This window comes from Mauremys mutica, chromosome 5 (genome assembly GCF_020497125.1).
Source record: "Mauremys mutica isolate MM-2020 ecotype Southern chromosome 5, ASM2049712v1, whole genome shotgun sequence".
Lineage (NCBI taxonomy): Eukaryota > Metazoa > Chordata > Testudines > Geoemydidae > Mauremys > Mauremys mutica.
This window is the reverse complement of record NC_059076.1, coordinates 56,777,191-56,796,030: the sequence shown is the minus strand read 5'-3', so window position 1 is coordinate 56,796,030 and position 18,840 is coordinate 56,777,191. Positions and strand designations below refer to the sequence as shown.

The 18,840-nt window shown below is 40.7% G+C and overlaps 1 protein-coding gene across 7 annotated transcripts in view; it reads right to left on the bottom strand.

Annotated features, from left to right (window-relative positions):
* The window catches only part of IL15 (interleukin 15), a 74,967-nt gene that overhangs the window by 39,630 nt on the left and 16,497 nt on the right, over positions 1-18,840 (bottom strand). For 6 of the 7 annotated variants that reach the window (XM_045019707.1, XM_045019708.1, XM_045019698.1 and 3 more), the window contains one exon: positions 9,288-9,417. In XM_045019707.1, coding sequence (XP_044875642.1) covers positions 9,288-9,350 — 63 coding nt within the window. In that variant the 5' untranslated portion in view covers positions 9,351-9,417. Of the gene's footprint in view, positions 1-9,287; positions 9,418-18,840 lie in introns of those variants that run through there. The other variant, XM_045019705.1, reaches the window with a different exon arrangement.

Here is an 18,840-nt window from a genome sequence, read left to right as displayed (position 1 = left end):
TGGAGGGACATGTGCCTGACTGAATAGGAGAGGCTAGGGCCAGCCAGGGTCTACATAAGGGAAGCTCTCTAACAATCCTTCCCCACCCCTGCAAAAAACCTGTTCCATACTTTCCCCATTCATACCCAACATCCATACTCCCCCATTTTACAGTGCTGTTAATGCATCTGTTCTCCCTACCTTTACCGTTGTCCCTAGCCCTGCTACTATCCTTTCTTACAATGCACCGGTGCTGAGGGGTTGTTACCGCCTCAAGGAAAGATTGTATTAAGGCCGGACATAAAGAATTACAGTTATTATTAAATAAGAGGCATCTAGATGTAATGTGTGTATTTAAATAGGTGTCTATAAATAAATCAGAGGGGGGTTAGTCAAAAAAGCCCACCCTCCTTGCTAAATTGGTAGTGAAACAATGCCTGTGCCCATGGAAAGAAATAAAGCAACAAGGAAAAAAGGATCACACCCAGACAAGCAGGCAAGCACAGTTTGAGGAAGTTGAAAGAAAGACAGTAAGAAGTTAACACTGTAGATACTGGAAGGAATTAAGCAGTAAAACTTTTTACAATGTTAAAAGAAAGTGTTATGAAAGGAAGATTCTTTGTTTCTTTGGGAATGTCTGTAGATAATCCAGGCAAGAGGTTATATAAGAAGAATCATTTAACTATGAACAAGTTAGTCAAATTTGCTTAAAAAAAACAAAACAAAACAAAACAAAACAACCAACACTCCTGGTGTGTACAATCTTTGTTTTATAAGTTTAAGATGAATTGGTCTAGTTTTAAGGTTGTAAAATCGAGAAATACTTTTGCCAAACAAAAGAAACTAGTGTTGTTTAATTTTGATAATTAGCATTTAATCCTTAAGGTAACTTAATGCTTTACAAGATTTAAAATGTTTTTTAATAAAAGCCAAAGTTGTGGCTGCAGCAGGGCAATCGAGGCCAGAAGAATGGTAAAAGATTTTAAATCTGTTTTGGTAACAAATAGCAGCTAGAAGCTATAGCCAGTGCCCCACACTGAGCTTTAAGGTGGCTCTGAGAAATCAATGGTCACTTTACCAAAGTGAAGCCAAAATGGGTTGTGTTTTCCTTTTCAAATCAATGTGTGTTTAAAAAGCAGAAGTTAAAAGTTAGAAGTTAATTGTGTCCTTTTAAGACAGAGTCTCTAAGCAGCTGATAACTTTGAATCCAAAAGCAAGCCGAAAATGTCTGTGTTAATGCAAATCACCTTAATGATAAACATAGAAGCCATTAAAACTTGACCTGCCTATAAAACAAATACAGGAAACTATGGGGAGTAATTCCTCAGTTTTGCCTGCAATCAGCAAGGGTACTTGTAAAGAAAAGAATATTTTAAGCAATAATCTGCCAACCCCAAGGGGGTAAAAATATGCTCTCTTTGTCTTTCAGAAAAATAGGAAAAGCTGATACCAACTGAGAAGCCAAGAATGTTCTTGGAGTATTGCTGGATATAATTTACATCCTGATCGCCTTTGGCGCTTCCAGGACGGCTGCCTACTTGCACCAGGGTGCTCTGGCCCTGCTTTGCTCGGGTGCACTACAGAGTGGCGCGAGTGGGCAAAAGGGAAATGATTGCTGTAGTTAAATGAGACTGCTTTGTACTGGATTTTTTCTCCTGTGGCCCAGCAATACTACCATGACTGGAGGAGTAGGGGGAAAAAACCAAGCAGTTATTGCTTCTATTCCAAAGAGGCTCTGATAGCATTTTTAACATGTATTTCTGATTTCCCCCTCCTTGAGGTTCTTCCCAGTCTTGGGGGAGACCTCAGAGACAGTAAGTTGTGTGTGCATGTGGAGGTCTAGATTAGAGTTGCCAACCCTCCAGGATTGTTCTGGAGTCCCCAGAAATTAAAGATTGATCTTTAATTAAAGATTATGTCATGTGATGAAATCTCCAGGAATTTATTTAACCAAAGTTGGCAACCCTAGTCTAGACTGGGATTTCAAGGGTGTTTGGATGTGCAGTTATGCTTTGGAGGTAGTGGAGTATTGAGAATTATGTTCCTGGCTTGGCTTTTCAGTTTAGGTTGTGCCTTGGAGGAGCTTGGGTGGTGTTGGAGAGTTTAGCAGAGGGTGAGAGGTCTCTGCGGGCAAGCTGGATACTAAACCTCTCTCCATTCCCTTTCGACTGCCCTGACTCTCCAGGATGTTGAAGCACATGACCAAGTGGCAGAGAATGGCCTTTCTCAAAAAGGCGAAGGGCAGTGAGGTATGCTATGAAGTTATTGACCAAGATGGTGCCACCAGAAGTGCTGCAGGATCAAAAGGGAATTGTGAGTTGCGTTGGGGGCAGTGACTGAGCAGCTATACTACAGAATGTCTGAACCAAAATCAAGCAATTTCTCACTCTTAGATTCTGCTTTATCTCCCCTGCAGATGTGCTGAAAGTGCAGAGAAAAATCAATTTGGTTCTGCACTGGTTATTTGAAACCTTAACTGCTCCCAGTCTTTTTCTGTATAAACCTGTGAAAAGTGATTAAGAGCTGTATCACTATGCTATCCCTCAGGTAAACTATTTCTCTTGTACGAATCTTTGTTACAGGGCATAGGTACCTCTGACATTCAGGGGTACAACCCAGACCAGTGAGGGACTGTGTCAGCCCATCCCTGCACATTTGGGTGCCTCACAATGCTCTGCTGCTGTAAGTCCCATGTGGGTCCCTCACAAACAACCAAACAGCATGCTGCTACTGCCTTGCGTGTTTGTGTATAGCTGTAGCCCGTAAGCCATACATCAGTCACACTCTGGCTTCCACTAGCCTTGGTTTCCACTTGCAGGATGACCCCAACACACTCCTAGTCCTGGATTTCCCCCCAAAATGTGTGTTCTGACTGTCCAGTCCTCTCCTGGACAGTCCACATAGATTAGGTCTGTTGCCCCTCTAGAGGGGTCAATATACAACAGTTTGTCACCCTACGTGGAGTTACCCACACAGTTAACAACACTGGATTAGTTTTGATTAAAGAATAAAACAAGTTTATTTAACTCCAAGGAGATAGGTTTTAAGGGAGTACAAGTATAAGGCATTAAAGTCAGAAATGGTTACAAGAGAAATAAAAATAAAATACATCTTAGTATTAAAACTTAACAAACTAGACTTGGTTCAAGGTGAAGTCCTTTACCATATGTTCCCAGAATCATTGCTGACCAAATTCTCAGGCCAGGATCTGCTCCCAAAAATCCAAAGGCTATATTATATTTGTGTAATTGATTATTCCTTCCGAAGTTTAGGACTCACATTTGTCCTTACTAAATTTCATCCTATGTATTTCAGACCATTTCTCCAGTTTGTCAAGATAATTTTGAATTCTAAACTGGGGCTTTAAGAATGTAACCTGGGCTTATACATGATTAATGGTGACAAAAAATTATAACTTTAATACTGGAAAAGTAGTGTTCTCGAAATAAGGTGGAATGGTTGGATAGCCTTACTCAGATTGCATCCCTGGTGAGAGTAATTTAGTCCCATACAAAAAAGCCTACATAAAAATAGAGTTAAGATTGAGAATATGTATTAGTAATTTAAGAGTAAAAACATTACAGAGAGATTGCAGTTAGCCTAAAACCAAGAGTTACACAATTTAACTCTGCCCTATATTGATACCATGCAATAGCCATATGATTATGATTGCAGCATTTTGTGTTTGGGGTCCCAGATTAGGTTGAACTGACTTTTAAAAGCACATTAGCTGTTTCCATTTGTTTCCCATCACGGTATCACTATAGGGCAAAGTTAAGATTGTGTGAGTACTTTAATGTGCATTTCCTGACATATTTGGATTTCTGTTACGTGTAATCTTAACTCTGCATTTATAATGCTTTCTCTTGAGTTGCTTACAGCATTCTTGTAATGAGTTTTACCTTTAAAATTATTGATACTTCAGTTTTTGGTCTGGGGAGTTCCTTGGTTTGCTGCATTTTATTAAAAATTTCACACTGTAATACTAAACAAGAAACCCAAAGAGAAACTACCATGCTATATTTCTAATGGTTTGAAATATGTAGTATCAACCTTAAATATATTATTTAATATTTTTAACTTTTAAGGACAAAATTCACCAGAGTAAAACAGTCAGAGCTTGCTGGCCAGGAAAACGGGATATACAGCTGCTTTGCATCTTCTAAGCAGTGCAAAGCAACTGGAGTGTAGTGGTTAATCTGGCCTTTAATTTGCAATTGATTTTTGGGTTTAAAGGGTGATATTACAGAGACAGAAACTGTGTGAAAGGAAGGGCAATGATGAGCCAAATCTAGGGCTCCCCCAACCCGCAATGCTTCTAGTTCAGTTTCCCCAGCAGTGCTGCCTTGGTGCGTAGCAGAGCTGAGGCAGAAGAGTAATGAGGAGTCATCTTTCAAGCACTGATGCTCAAATTAGTATGCAGCTACAGAACTATTAAAGAGCATTGACAGCTGGGCCAGGTAAACTGTACAGTCTCCCTTGTATCTTTGAGCCATTACAACCAACAGAATTGTTGCATGAAAATTAGCGCTAGAGAAAGGATAGTAATTGGTTTAGTTACTTCTGATATCACAGTAGCCCATCTTACGTGTTACCTGAGCTGTTGAACTGACCCTGCCTGTAGCTTATAACAAGTAGATACAAAAATTGTTAATAAACTTTAATTATACCTTAATCTCTTTAAATATAACCTATGCATGAAACTGTAATCAATTTTAACTATCGAGAATGTTTGAAGAGTCTGTTTTATTATATTATTGCTATCATTTGAAACGAAGAAAACCCTGATGCAGATGATAAATTTATTTAAAAACCCAGTGTTTAATTAAGTTTAACTCTAACTAACTGAGAGATTTATATAACAACATTCCAGGACTGTCACTTCGTGTGTCACTCTGAAGCCTAGATTGTCTGTTGAGTCAGGGTGAAGCAATGGAAACAGTTACAAGCATGTTCAGAGTTCTTTTTGTTTAAAATATCACCATGTTTATTTATCACCGAGATTTATGGTCTGCTACTGTCCACTTTTTAAGTACTCAGACATGTTGGGGTTTTTTTAAACTGTATGAATTACACCTGTACAATAGCATGGGCTTTCACCTTAATTACTTATAAAATCTTGAAAATTCATTCATTCTTTAGCTCACAGAGAAAGTGTTGTAAATTTGGGGAAGTAACAGAATATTTTCCATATGTAACAAAGATGTGAATTGCAACTTTAAGTGTGAAATAGAACTGAACCTGTAGTGTAGTGTCACAACCAAGGCCTCCATAATTAAATATAGCATATTTTCAAAACATTGTTTTAAAAAAAGAAGTTGATACCATTTATAAATTATATTCAGGGAGTGGAATTAAAATGTGAAAGTAATAAGTTTTGGGGGGCAGTGAGCATGTTTCTGTTGTGTGTTAGTATAACTGAGCCCTCATCTCTGCAGCACATAAGCCCTACCACAATACAAATAATATAAGATTAATATAAAATATGACAATACTATGTGTTAGCCTGTTTTTAAAGGTTTTGGGTGATTTTAATGGGACTTGCGCTCCTAAGTCACTTAAGAGCTTTTGAAAATTCCATTCTTCATCTTAAAAGGGACAATTTACTTCAAATATTTTTGTCTGTTTTGTTTGTCTGATTTGTGGGATTAGCTAATAACTGATCTATGAATATATTTGTCCAGGGAATAATGCCAATAGTAGCTATGTTAGAACTGTATATCTATTTTTAAACAGACTTAATATTTTAAAGAAGAGAGAAAAGAGAATCAGTAACTCACAACCAGACATGCTGATATCTGACAGCAGCCTGACACAGCCCTTTGTCTCATTCTTCATTTAATGCCAGGTCTAATACATAGCAACTATGCTCTTAATTACATAGATAAGCACCTTCTCAGCAGTGTGAGGGTCCAGACTGTTTAAAGAAACCACACCAAACAAGCACACACAGGGAAAATATCTGAAATAGTGAGAATTATAGCATGTATGTGTGCAAAATTATATGTCCAAATTTCTCGGATGGGTGCAAATCTCTAAACGGCACAAGATATCATTTCATTTAAACAAATTCCAGACTGCAGCAAAGGTGGATATATATCTTGTGAATGAGCAAGTAATGAAATGTATTGTATGTAAATACTAGAAGAAGAATAAATTGCTTAAATGGCATACAGAACAGAATTATATAAAGGATTAACATGTCTTCATTGTTACAAGATTTCTGCAAATCCAATGTTGCAATTCACTTTTTAAATGAACTGTTTGAAACAAGGAACTTTCTTATAATTAATCTTCTCTCGCTTACATCATCTTAAGAATACACATTAACTTTCAAAACCCAGGGCAGAACACTATCAGTCCTTTACTGGATCAGCCAGCCCCATTTATTTTTAAAAGTAGGACATTTGCCATTTGAATCTTGTTTGCTAATCTCTAGCACTATATTCTCCCTTCTGGATAAATGTATGATATGTTTTTTCAAGCTTTTAGGGCTCCTACAGTAGGGTGTCATCTAAGGCATGCAACATGTGAAACAATTCACTAACCCTTTCTCTCCCATAAAGAAGTGTTAAGAAAACACCTAAGGTCATAAACTTCCCTGAGAACCTAGAGATCATTTAACAGCAATCCCAGTTCCAAGGCCGCAACAATTCCAGTCTCTCTCCATAGAGCAGAGTCCACCGCAACCCAGCAGCTCTCCTCTTTAGCTAGATAAAGCAGACCAATCTATCAGGCTCTATAGCAAACATATCTCATCAATATACCAATTAGAGGTCTTCTGCAATCCTCACTTGTCAAACTATCAAACCCTTTTAATAGTCACAGGGCCAAAATAGGCTCTGAATTTACACCAACCATTTCTTCCTTAACCATCATTATGATCATGTAGTCTTCTGTACAGGAAGGGACAGAGGAGTGATGGTTAGGGAATGAGGGCGGGGTACAGTTGACTTTTAGTTAATGTCGTAATAGAATCCAAAAATATTACTAATTTATTTTTCTGGTATAGATCAATCTGAACTACTTACTATAAATCAAGAAATGAGTAAGGAATTATACAAAATGCTAGTCCATAGCAATCAAATTAAGTTGACAATCTTATCAGCAAGACAACTGTACATGAGGTGGAAAGTACTGTTGAGGATTAATATGATTCAGTCATATTAATTTCCATATATATTTTGGTCATCTCCCCCTTGACTGCATTAATGTCATGATGCAAATTGGAGTTCACAGTATATTTCAGACAGCATTAGAATTGTAACTATTCAGTAACACCAGAAAGTTCTATCTTGGAAGGTTTAAAATCATCTACAGTATGTCAGAAAATTCTAGAACAAGCATAATTATGACAGTATACTAAATCAGAGTTGAAGCAAGGGTAGGAGACAGAAGGGGAAAAATATCTTTATGTGAGAAAGGATAATGGAAGAAAGTCTCTTTTTGTGAGAAACAAAATGATCAGACTTGCAGGTTCAAAGATAAAGTCTATTAAATATATTATTTTACATTTATTTAGTACCTTCAGTCAAAAAGTCTGTGGAAGAATTTTACAACCATTAATTATATTCCACAATACCTCTTAGAGAGAGGTAGGAGATATTGAAATCATCTCACCATTGAAAGGTAGCTATCTCTAGGGAAAAATTTAACTGGTAGTAACACACAGCATTGTCACACAGCAATTTAGGGATATGAATTGAAGGAAACAGCCAAATCTTTGGTCCTTTCTCTGGCTGCTGCAAAACTGGCTTAACTGGCCCATGTGGGAGGCAGAATGTCATTATTGTAGCTAAACGGGAGTTTGGCCAGGACATTAAGGCTTTTCTGCAAAAAGTATCATGAGATGTTGAAAACCCAAAAGTGGGACAAGCAGATTTTTCTATTGCAACATGAAACAAGTACTTTTCATAGCACTGTGCAGTTTAATAATATACTTGGTCTCTGGATCAGAACAGTCAGAGAGAAAAAAACAATTGCTGAATCACTAACATACCACTATTTGCATCACTTTGGTTTTCCTTGGAAGTCTCTCCTCCAAATATTTACAATGTCCAACTTTCCATAGTTTGCTTGGAAACTATACGGCCAGGGCCGGCTCCAGAGCCCAGCGGGGCAAGCACCCGCGTGGGGCGGCAGGCTGGGCCGGCGGACCTGCCGCAGTCATGCCTGTGGGAGGTCAACCGGAGCCGCCGGACCAGCGAACCGCCCGCAGCTGTGGGAGGTCCAGCCGAGCCGCGCGACAAGCGGACCCTCCGCAGTCATGCCCACGGGAGGTCCGCTGCTCCCGCGGCTCAGGGGCGCCTCCCGGGCATGACTGCTTGGGGCGGCCAAATTTGTAGAGCCGCCCCTGTTTACGGCGTCAGAACATTGCTGAGAGATGTTGCACACAGAGTAATCACAATGTCTGTTATAAGGTTGCCTAACCATTTCCATGATCCCCATATTTTCAATTGTTTATAACTTTGACAAATGTTAACCTTTCAGGATGCAGTTTTCCATGGCTGCAGACTGCCTCAAGTTGATTTTTTTTGGGGGGAGGGCAGGGAGAAAACGGAGGATTAATCAAAAACAGTGCCACTGTTTTCAAGAAAGAGGTCAATGAAAAATAGCAAGTTTTGGCTACGTTAAAAAATAAAATTCCCACCATCTTTTGAACAGCTCTAGCACTTCAGTGGTTTGAAATAGGACCCTGAAGTTTGAGAAAGGAATAGTTCTGAGGTCAGCCATTCACTGTCCCCATGAAAATTCATCCAGATTTTACCAAGTTATAAACCATGTAAAATCGCCACTTTTGCACATGCACAATAGAAACTGCATCACTTCTGAAAGTTCAAACTCATGCTGCATCATTCTGAAATAAATGCACAGCACTATATGTCCATACAGGACACAAGCAAAATGGCAGCAATAACTTCAGCTGCTGTTTTCCCTCCATCAAATACCCTTTGGCCTAGGGTAAGCAATGTAATGATCATGACAGTTATTAAATAACAAACCTGTGAACGAGAGAGAAATAAAACTGATACTAGACGTTGCTGTGCTAAATAAAGAACATTAATAACAATTAAATAAACTTAAGAACCTTCATCATCTTTGAATAATTTTGGTAAGAATGGGTAATAGGGAGTGAAAAAACACAAGAGAACCAATTTTGTCATCTAAAAAAGCAGGATTAATTTAAAGTTTTGAACTTACAGTATCATAGAAGTGTAGGGTTGGAACTGTTGAATTATATCTCCTAATTATTGTATACCATTTGGAACATCAAATATACTTAAACCTTTGTAACAAATGCGACTTACCTGAGTCCCTAGCCAGTGCCGTGCTCCAATAGAGTTCCATGGTGGCCATGCCATCACCAGCATGGTGCCTGCTGGGACATCACTCAAATCAGAAGCAGATTAGCTACATCAGAAAAGTTATTTTGAGGACCTAGAGGTGGAAAAAAAACCCAGTAGGTTTAATGTTGGGCTGAAAGGCATTCAGAACATTACAACTATTGGGGGCATTCAGCACATATAGTTAAAGTTGCTGAAATTTTGTAAGTCATCTTTAAATCTTCCAAATGTTGGAAAAACAAGACATGGACTTTTAAAAGGTTCCATTTATCTGTTCAGTGCCGGAGACCCATCTTGCTTCTGTCATCTTTGAATGCTCAAGTATGTTGGGGGGTTTTTTGGAAAGAGGTGTTTTGGTGGAGTCCTTTTTTGTGATTGATAATAACAAGTCACAAGAGAGACTGAAGCTAAGTTAGAAAAGGAGCAGTACTAGTACCATTAATGTCAAAAGAGTTCCATGCTTGATGCAATGGTAGGAGTGTTGCCCTAACAAAACTGAAACATTGCTTTTTGTGCATGCACAAGTACACACACTTGCCCCCTGCACAGACAAATGTACAATGCAGATGTAGGAAAACTCCTACTGTAATCACTATATTATGAAAGAAGCTAAAAACAAAGTAAATTAAGTAATTATCATAACATGGCAGGAAGGCCAGTTAGTTCTTAAGAAGCTACCCATCATTTTTTCCCCCAGCTTTATTTAAGCAGTGCTTCTGTAGTGGGGTGACAATATGACAGCTGCCCAGCCAGTATCTCTTACTGTCCTCTTAACAGTCCATTCCCTTTTATATTACATTTGTCTCAGCTAAAACAATGAAAGTAAACTAGTAAATTTTGTTTCTGTTTTAGAGTCAGCTTTTGGTTTTTGCACTCTTGGGTTCTGGTGCACTTGCACAAGTGTTTGGGAGAATGTTTGTTTAAAAAAATCTGTTGCTGGAATATTTCTAATTAAATTCTGTAAAAGCTCATTTTACAAAAAGTAAAATATGGACAACAACATTTCACCTGAGACCAGAACTGTAACCACAATGGGGTGAGCAAGGCAGCCACCCAGGGCGCAAAGTCACAGGGGTGGAAAAACAGAACCAGAGGTGACGTGTGTATGGGGGGGGGACACATTGGGTCACCGAGGTGAGTCAGGGGATGGAAGTGGCACTTCCTCCCAAAGTCCCACCGTACAGGGCCACTCGCCCCCTAATGGGGCATGCCCAACAGTTTGAAAACCTCTATGGGGCAGTCACATGCCCCCCAGAACCTTTAAATTGTGTCCATCCCCCTCAACAGTTATGGTCATCTCTGAATGAGGCAGAAAAATGATGAAAAAACTGGTAGGAGGAACTAATAGGCTTGCTTGCCCTAGCGCTAAAATGTTTAGTTACAGCTCTGCCTGAGAGCCTTTAACTTGTACCAGCTGTTTTTTATGGTTAGGCTTAATCACAAAGTCCAAACTGCTGCTAACAGGGTGTGATAGGAAAGGCCCCTATCCCACTGACAGCAAGCCCAACAAGCATCCCTGCACCGAGACAGTGCCAATTAGGCACACCTGCAGAGCATGCTGCACCTGGAGAAGGGGAGCTTAATAAATTGAAACTGGCCATAGAGAAGTGGGGGAAGTTTGCCAAATCTACCACAAGGGCAGAACGACCCAGTCCAGTAATTCATCACTTTCTTTCTATGGCCTGAGGTCAGATAGCATAGTTTTCCCATGTACTTTTAGAGAAGAACTTTTTCTTCTCTAAAAGTACAACCAAAAGCAAATAACAATCCAATGTCTTAATAAATCTTTCGTAACCATAATAGCTACAAAAACGAAGTACCCAATACTCTGAGACCTAAAGCTTTCTGTAAAACAAATATTTATATAATTAATACTTGTATTTTATTTTCAATATAAATAGCTACAACAAATCTAGCAAACAAATTACTATATAATACCATTATATCACTTACCAAAATACTGATTAAAGCACTTTACCAGTGCTACTCTTTGGTTTGAAGGGAATAAAATTGGGTCCCCAAGTGGCTTTTGCCATTGAATTCAATGGAAGCAGGCCCAAAGAAGGTGATGGCTACAGTTAAAGTTGCCTAGCCCTTTCTATTGTAAGATCCGGTTGTCCATTGCTTATAACTTGGCCAAATTTTAACCATTTGGACTGAAAATTTCCATGCTAAGTGACTGCCTCAGACTGACTGATTTTTTTTAAGTTCCATCAAAAATGGTTCAAACATTTCCAAGAACAAAATTAGGGGAAAATGCATTGTTTGACTAATTTTGAATTCTTACAGTGATTTCACTGAAAAGCTGTAGCAGCCTATGTTTCTGAGCAAGGATTTGAAATTTGACTGCATGGAAAATTTGCCCAAATTTGGCAAAGTTGTAAGCCTTTAAAAATCAATTTGCATATGCTCAATAGAGGTTTGTTGGAGCTTGCTACCTAAATTCTCCAAAGATTCCATCCAGAGTTTCAGGGCTGAGTGAGGCTTTCCCTGCAATTGTTCCTTCTGGAAGTTAGGAGCACTGTGGTGACAGGCACTGGAACTCAGAGAAAGGAGATTGTCTCTCCTGTGCGCTCACTGAACTCCTTGCTGGCACACAACCAGCATGGAGGAGAAGGACCTGGATACTGAGAGATGAGTGTAGGAATTGGGCAGGAGACTGAGACAGGAATTTGGGATGAGGAGGGAAAATGAGACAAGAACTGGCAGGGAGAGGAGGGCTGGGAAAAGAAGCTGGATGGATGGGATAGGAAGAGAAGGGTGATCAGGCTTTGTGGGACAGAAGCAGCAGGGTTTATAACCACAAGAGCACTTCTTCTTTCCTGCAGTTTCCCTATTCAGGGTTGGGAAAAGGCTATAAAACTCTCCAAAACTCATGATTGTACACCTATCTGTCATGCAAATTGGTCTCACTACAGTCCAGTGGTATCCAGTACATGTATCTTTTCTTGTGGCTGGCCAAGTCTCTGTTCCATATATCGGGATGAATTGAAATACAGTATTGTACACTGTATAGTAACTTTATTGGCATATTTTTAATCACAGACAACTGGGGGTCATCTCCTGCCACTTACACCAAGCAGCTTTGGTATGATGCTGGGCATCACTCGGTAAGGCACCACTGGCAGCAACCACTGACAGTGTTATTTAAATTCTTTCACTCTTCTAAGTTCTCTGCCTGTAATATCCTTTATTGTGGGTCCTCCTCCCTCAATTATGAAAGCCTCAATCCTATCAATATTCACTCTAAGTCCCTCCTGCTCAAAACCGTGTTGCCACTGTTCAAATTTGGTTTGCAGGGTCTCACAATTTTCCACACAAATCACTAAATCACCAGTGAACAGCATATTCCAAGGCTGCTCTCTTAGGATATTCTCACTTGTTACATCCATGACAACCACAAACAAAAAAGGCTAGAGCTCCATTCAGTTTTGACTACGGTAGTCACTCTATCATACATATCCTGGACAAGATGGACATATGCTTCTGGCACACACCTCCATCACAAAACTCCACCAAACTACTTCTCTTGGTGTGTGATTGTACACCTTCTCCAAGTTCACAAGACCATACTCAGTTGCTGCCTCTTTTCTCTGAGCTTCTCCATGAGGATTCAGATCAAATATAGCATCAAATATACTCCTTCCCAGCCTAAATCCGTACTGACCCTTCCAGATTTCAATTGTTCTATTCAGACGCTTTTCCGTAATCTTCTCCTATACTTTCATAGTGTTTGTTGTCAGCTTAATTTGGTGATAATGAGCACACAGTGTAATATCTTCTTTACGTTTAAAAATAGTCACCACAAAGCTTTTATGCCATTCATCTGACGTTTTCTTTCTTAAGAATATCACTGAAGAGACTTGTAAACTACTTGACACCTTCCTTTCCCAATGACTTCAACAAATCCATTGGTACTTCATCATGCTCAGGTGCTTTCTCCTTTTCTATTTTCCTAAGTGCCTCTACAGCCTCTTCTTCCTGTATGCACTCTATCATGCCCCAATTCATTTTACATGTTCTTAATTCCTCCTTTGAATTCTCTTCACTCATTCAAATAATCACTCCAGACTTGGTTGAGTCACTCTTCATTTACAATATTCTATGTTCATTTCTAATATGAGAAAACTCATTCACACCCTTCATCATCTTGCCTTAGCAAGTTTGTAGCTGGTCTTTTCTCCCTCCCAGCCAGTTATACAGCTCATCACAGCTTAGCTTTAGCGGATCCCATTGGCCTGGAGCAGCAATCCACGGCCAGTGGGAGCCGCGATCGGCCAGAGCTGTGGATGGGGCAGTTAAACACACCGGCCCGGTCCACCAGGGGCTTTCCCTACACAAGCGACAACCCCTGTTTGAGAAACCCTGTTATTCAGTATCTCTCCTGCTGCCAAATGACTGACTTCCAAATATTGCTGCTTTTCACCAACTTCTTAATAAAAAAAATACTTAAGCTTTATCCTCTCATCCCCGATTTTACATTGGCACTTAATTTAATGACTGGAAGACTGAGACTGCAGCAGATGGCTTAAATGTAGTGTAAGCTACAGTCTGAATGGGCTCCGCCATCTATTGGTGAACTAGGGGAAAAGACCTCCAGGCCAGACCATATTTGCACACACACACCTACTTTGCCTAGATGATCAGCAGGCAGTCCTACTTTGCTGAAGTGATCAATTTTGACTGGTTTGGGGTTAAAAGTCACCTTAGCATTGGATGAAGGGATACTGAAATGTTATCCTTATTGTATGAATAAAAGGGCAGCTAAACCGAATTTAATATGCCCTAATGGGGTGGGGTCCAACTAATGTTAACCTCACTCACCAAGTAACTGGGGGCAGGGGTGGAAGTGATGCCAAATCCAAGTGAAAGAAAGAGTGGGTGGGGATAGGTGTTCCTACCTGGTGCTGTAGACTCTGCTAAAGGAGTTCTAGATGCTATTTGATTCTCCTCTTCCAGTGTTTAAAGACAGAGCTGATCTGACTCAATTGAGAGGCCTTATTTCTTCTCAGTGACCACTAGAACTGAGATCACTGATGAGTTAGCCTAGAAGGCTGAGCCTTAGAGCTGGTTTGGGGACGGTGTCATGGTGAAAAACAATGTAGAGGAAGAAACACTGAGGTTCCCCACTAGCAGGCAAACAAAGACCTGGAATCACTAAGAACAGGGCTAAGTGGTGGAGCTTCAGCACATGGCATCGCAGCTAAAGGCAACAGCAAGCAGAGACAGCAGCGAGACTAGCGGGCAGCAACTGTGGCAGAGGCAATAGCAGCAAGCAGCAACAGAAGCGGCAGCATCACTAGCAGGCAGTGGCAGAGGGGCCAGTGATGCCAGTGGGCAGTAGCAGAGGCAACAGCAGCAAGCAGCGGCAGTGATGGAGGCATTCTGGGACTTCGCTGACCTCAGACAACCAACTGTAAGTGAGTTGCAGTGGAGGGGAAATGGAGGAGCAGTATGTTAAAGGGACTTTCATCCATCAGACTTTCACCTAGCAAGGTCAGAAACTAAGGCAAAGGATGACTGCCCAAGATACTGTGGGGTGGATGTTTACTTATTTTTTGCTTACTTATGACTCTTGTGCTGGTGTTTCCCCAAGTTAATGTGCCGCACCCTCGCCTTTTAATAAGTTTATTTTTGTTATACATAGATTTAGTGCTTGTGAGTGGGGAAGTATTGCCTCTTAGAGGCACCTGGGGTGGTAGTTCGCTTTCCCAGATATCTGGGTGGGGTCTCAAGCTGATTCTAGGTGGTTCTGAACCCCTAGATATTGAACCCAACCATTTTTGCTGCCTCCACCACCTGGCAGAAGGGTTACAGCAGAAACACTTGTGGAGCCCCCACTTTCTAGATGCACATGGCTACAATGTGAAAGGGCCAAGCCAACCCCTACAATCCTTGACTGATTGGTGGGCAGGCAGAAAAGAGAGATGGCCCCAGAGCCCTGATTATGGATGGGGAGGAAATCCCACCCTTAACTTCCTGTTGCCAGACTACCTCTCACGGGGGAGGACAGTAATGCCATGGCATAGAGGGAGCTCTGCCCTCCCCAAGTTGGGAGAGGCCACCTGGTTGGCTCTGGGCCAATTGGCTGGCACAGGGATGGGGCTGAAGAGAGCTCAGGTGAAAGCACATGCTGTTGCTGCTGCTTCTAGGAGACCTACATACAGCCTGAATCTAGAGTTAGAGGATCGGCTTCAGAAGCAGGCTAGGAGAATGGCCCAGACACTGCAGCCTTGACCAGCATAGTGATCATGGGGATGGACATCAGGCAACACAGCTAGATAAGAGAGGTTCTGGAAATAATCTGGAAACTGTCAGAACAAAACTGGGCTTTTTTTCCCATTTTTTTCTATAGGCTTGGTATGGAAAAATTGGGGGGAAATTGAAAAAAAACTTTGTGAAATATTCTGTTTGCCAGAATCTGGGAATGGGCGACAGGGGATGGATCACTTGATGATGACCTGTTCTGTTCATTCCCTCTGGGGCACCTGGCATTGGCCACTGTTGAAAGACAGGATACTGGGCAAGATGGACCTTTTGTCTGACCCAGTATGGCTGTTCTTATATTTCCTCTCAGAATGACCAGTGACAGAATTTTAGAGTAATGTTTAAAATTATATTTAAAAAGTGACAAAGAGTCCTGTGGCACCTTATAGACTAACAGACGTATTGGAGCATAAGCTTTCGTGGGTGAATACCCACTTCATCTGACGCATGACATGCAGACGTATTGGAGCATAAGCTTTCGTGGGTGAATACCCACTTTGTCAGATACAAGTGGGTATACACCCACGAAAGCTTATGCTCCAATACATCTGTTAGTCTATAAGATGCCACAGGACTCTGTCGCTTTTTACACATCCAGACTAACATGGCTACCCCTCTGATACTAAAATGATATTGTTACTGCTACACTTGAGTCCTTCAAAATGTTTTCTAATAACTAATATTTGAAATGAAGTTTATTTCAAAACTTACAGTATTAGGTAATTGTAATTTCTATATACTAGTAGGCCTGTATACCATATATATCTATGTAACCCTCAGTCAGTAGAGAGCTGCAATTTTACTAGAGAACAGGACTGAGTCCAGGGGCCCTTCCTTGTGGCTTGCCGCCTGCCTGCCTCCAGTGACTTCTGTCCTGGAAGTGGTGTTTGGTGTGGAGACAATGTGAGAAGAACGGGACAAGCAGCTGCTACCCTGAAGCTGCTGTCCTCCTGACTAGCCCTGGGGAGCAGCCCATTCGTCCAATGGACCTTATCTCTCTGCAGTGGACTGGCAAGTTGACACGCTCTGTCCAGCAGGGGAACCATTTGCTGCCTGCTTGCTTGTGCAGAGTCACTGGGGCAGATAACAAGAGTCGTGGAGAATCTTGAGGGGCTGGAATGGATCCTGCTCTGAGTCCTGACCCAGAGGTCCACAGGAGGAACCAACTGCCCTGGTGGGGAGGAGCTCTTGGTTTTTTTGTTTTTGTCTTCCTCAGACCACCTGCGACAATCTTGTAATGTATGGAAGTATTTCCATACTGAAAGTCATTCAGACGAAAAAGGTTGTGTATTTTGCAAATACTGCCAAATGAAATATGCATTTCCAAATGCTACCAGGATGACCAAACCCATTTTTGCATGTCCTGCAGACATTAAACTATCTTTCATGAGTGGAAATAAAGGTCAAAGAAGAAGAGCATAAAGTAGATGACCCTGACAGTGGTTGCACTTGCAACAAATGTTTGTGATCCTGCTTCTGTGACTTCATCAGCTGGAAGTATTGTACACTCAAGTTCAGCCATCAGGAAAACAAGAGGCATCTTAACCAGTCATATCCAAAAAACTCTCCAAAATGACTTCATTTATAGACAAGATGACACCTGAATATCAACAAAAAATTGACCAAGTTCAGACACAAGCGATATAGGCTTCTGGTACTCCATTATCAGTCACTGAAAACAATTATTGCCAGGTAGCATTTAAACCATTAAGACCATCATACCAGTTACCCATTAGATATTCTCTGAGCAAGCCTTTTCTACAGCTATAATATGAACGTGTAATACAAAATTAATGGGGTTCTTTGACTAGCAGTACTTACAAATGGGTGGACAAATGTCTGGGAGGGAGGAATTATAACCTGAGGGGCAGTTCACACCTCATCAGGGCACGTATGGGACAAACCCAGGCCAGCCTCACAGGAACAAAGGACACTGGCCTAGGCAGCAACAAAGGATCTGTTGAACTCTGGAATTAATCCCCCTTCTTCCCTTGATCAGTTTGGGACTACAATGAGGTAATGCTCACCTCACTCTGAAGGGCCACGGGGACAAAGCCAAGAGGGAAGAAAGAACATGATAAAAGGGAGAGACATTTGCCATGTTCTCTCTTCCACCTCCATTTACAGACACCACCGCCAACTGACTGGCAACCAGCCAGCCTGTGGTGAGAAGCATCTAAGTTTGTAAGGGCACTGAAAGTGTTAAGATCAGCTTAGAACGTGTTTTGCTTTTATTTCATTTGACCAAATCTGACTTGTTATGCTTTGACTTATAATTACTTAAAATCTATCTTTTGTAGCTAATAAATTTGTTTATTCTACCTGAAGCAGTGCGTTTGGTGTGGATTGTGTCAGAGATTCCCCTTGGGATAACAAGCCTGGTACATATCAATTTCTTTGTTAAATTAACGAACTCATATAAGCTTGCTGCATCCAGCGGGCATAACTGGACACTGCAAGACAGAGGTTCCTAGGGTTGTGTCTGGGACCGGAGATATTGGTTACAGTCATTCAGTTCCACAATCCAAGCAGCGGCTGGCCAAAAGTGCTCACTCACATAGCTGGGAGCAGTTTACATGCTAGAGGCTGTGCGTGAACAGCCCAGGTGACTGACAAATGCTTGCCTGTGCTAAAGCATAACAACTAACACAGAATGATTGCCTACAAACTTTCACTAAAAGAGTTATCAACATTCCCCCTAAAACTCAGAACAGCTTTCTTACCCCATGGCCTGATCACTGTGGCTGTGGTTTTTTTTTTAAATTTGTTTGTCTTCAGTTTAGATTTTAAAAAACATTAGAAAAGAAGAAAGTGGGCTGGAGAGGGGGGAAAGTGAAGGAGGGGGCGCTAACTCCTTATCTCTGTTTTAAAAAAAAAAAAGAGCTAACTTTTTTACATAAGCTAATTTTGTCTTGTGTTTTTTGTATAAATCCAAACTTTAAAAAACAATCTTGTGTAATTTTTTGGTTTTTTTTTATTAAAACACATATGTAAACTCCCCTCAATTGCCAATTTTCATATTCTTAGCCAGTTCAGCTTTGGTACTTTAAAACTACTATTTTTAAAAGGATGGGCTAGTATCATAAGCCTTTTCAGTTCACTAAACTTCTACAAATGTCCCTAAGAGTGGCCTTGTTTTGTTACAGCTTAGTCAATACTGCTTTTTCATGTTAAACTTTTAAAAAAACAAACAAACATACTTCAAACAGGCCTCACTGCATACAGAATATCCTTTAAAAGGGTCATGTTA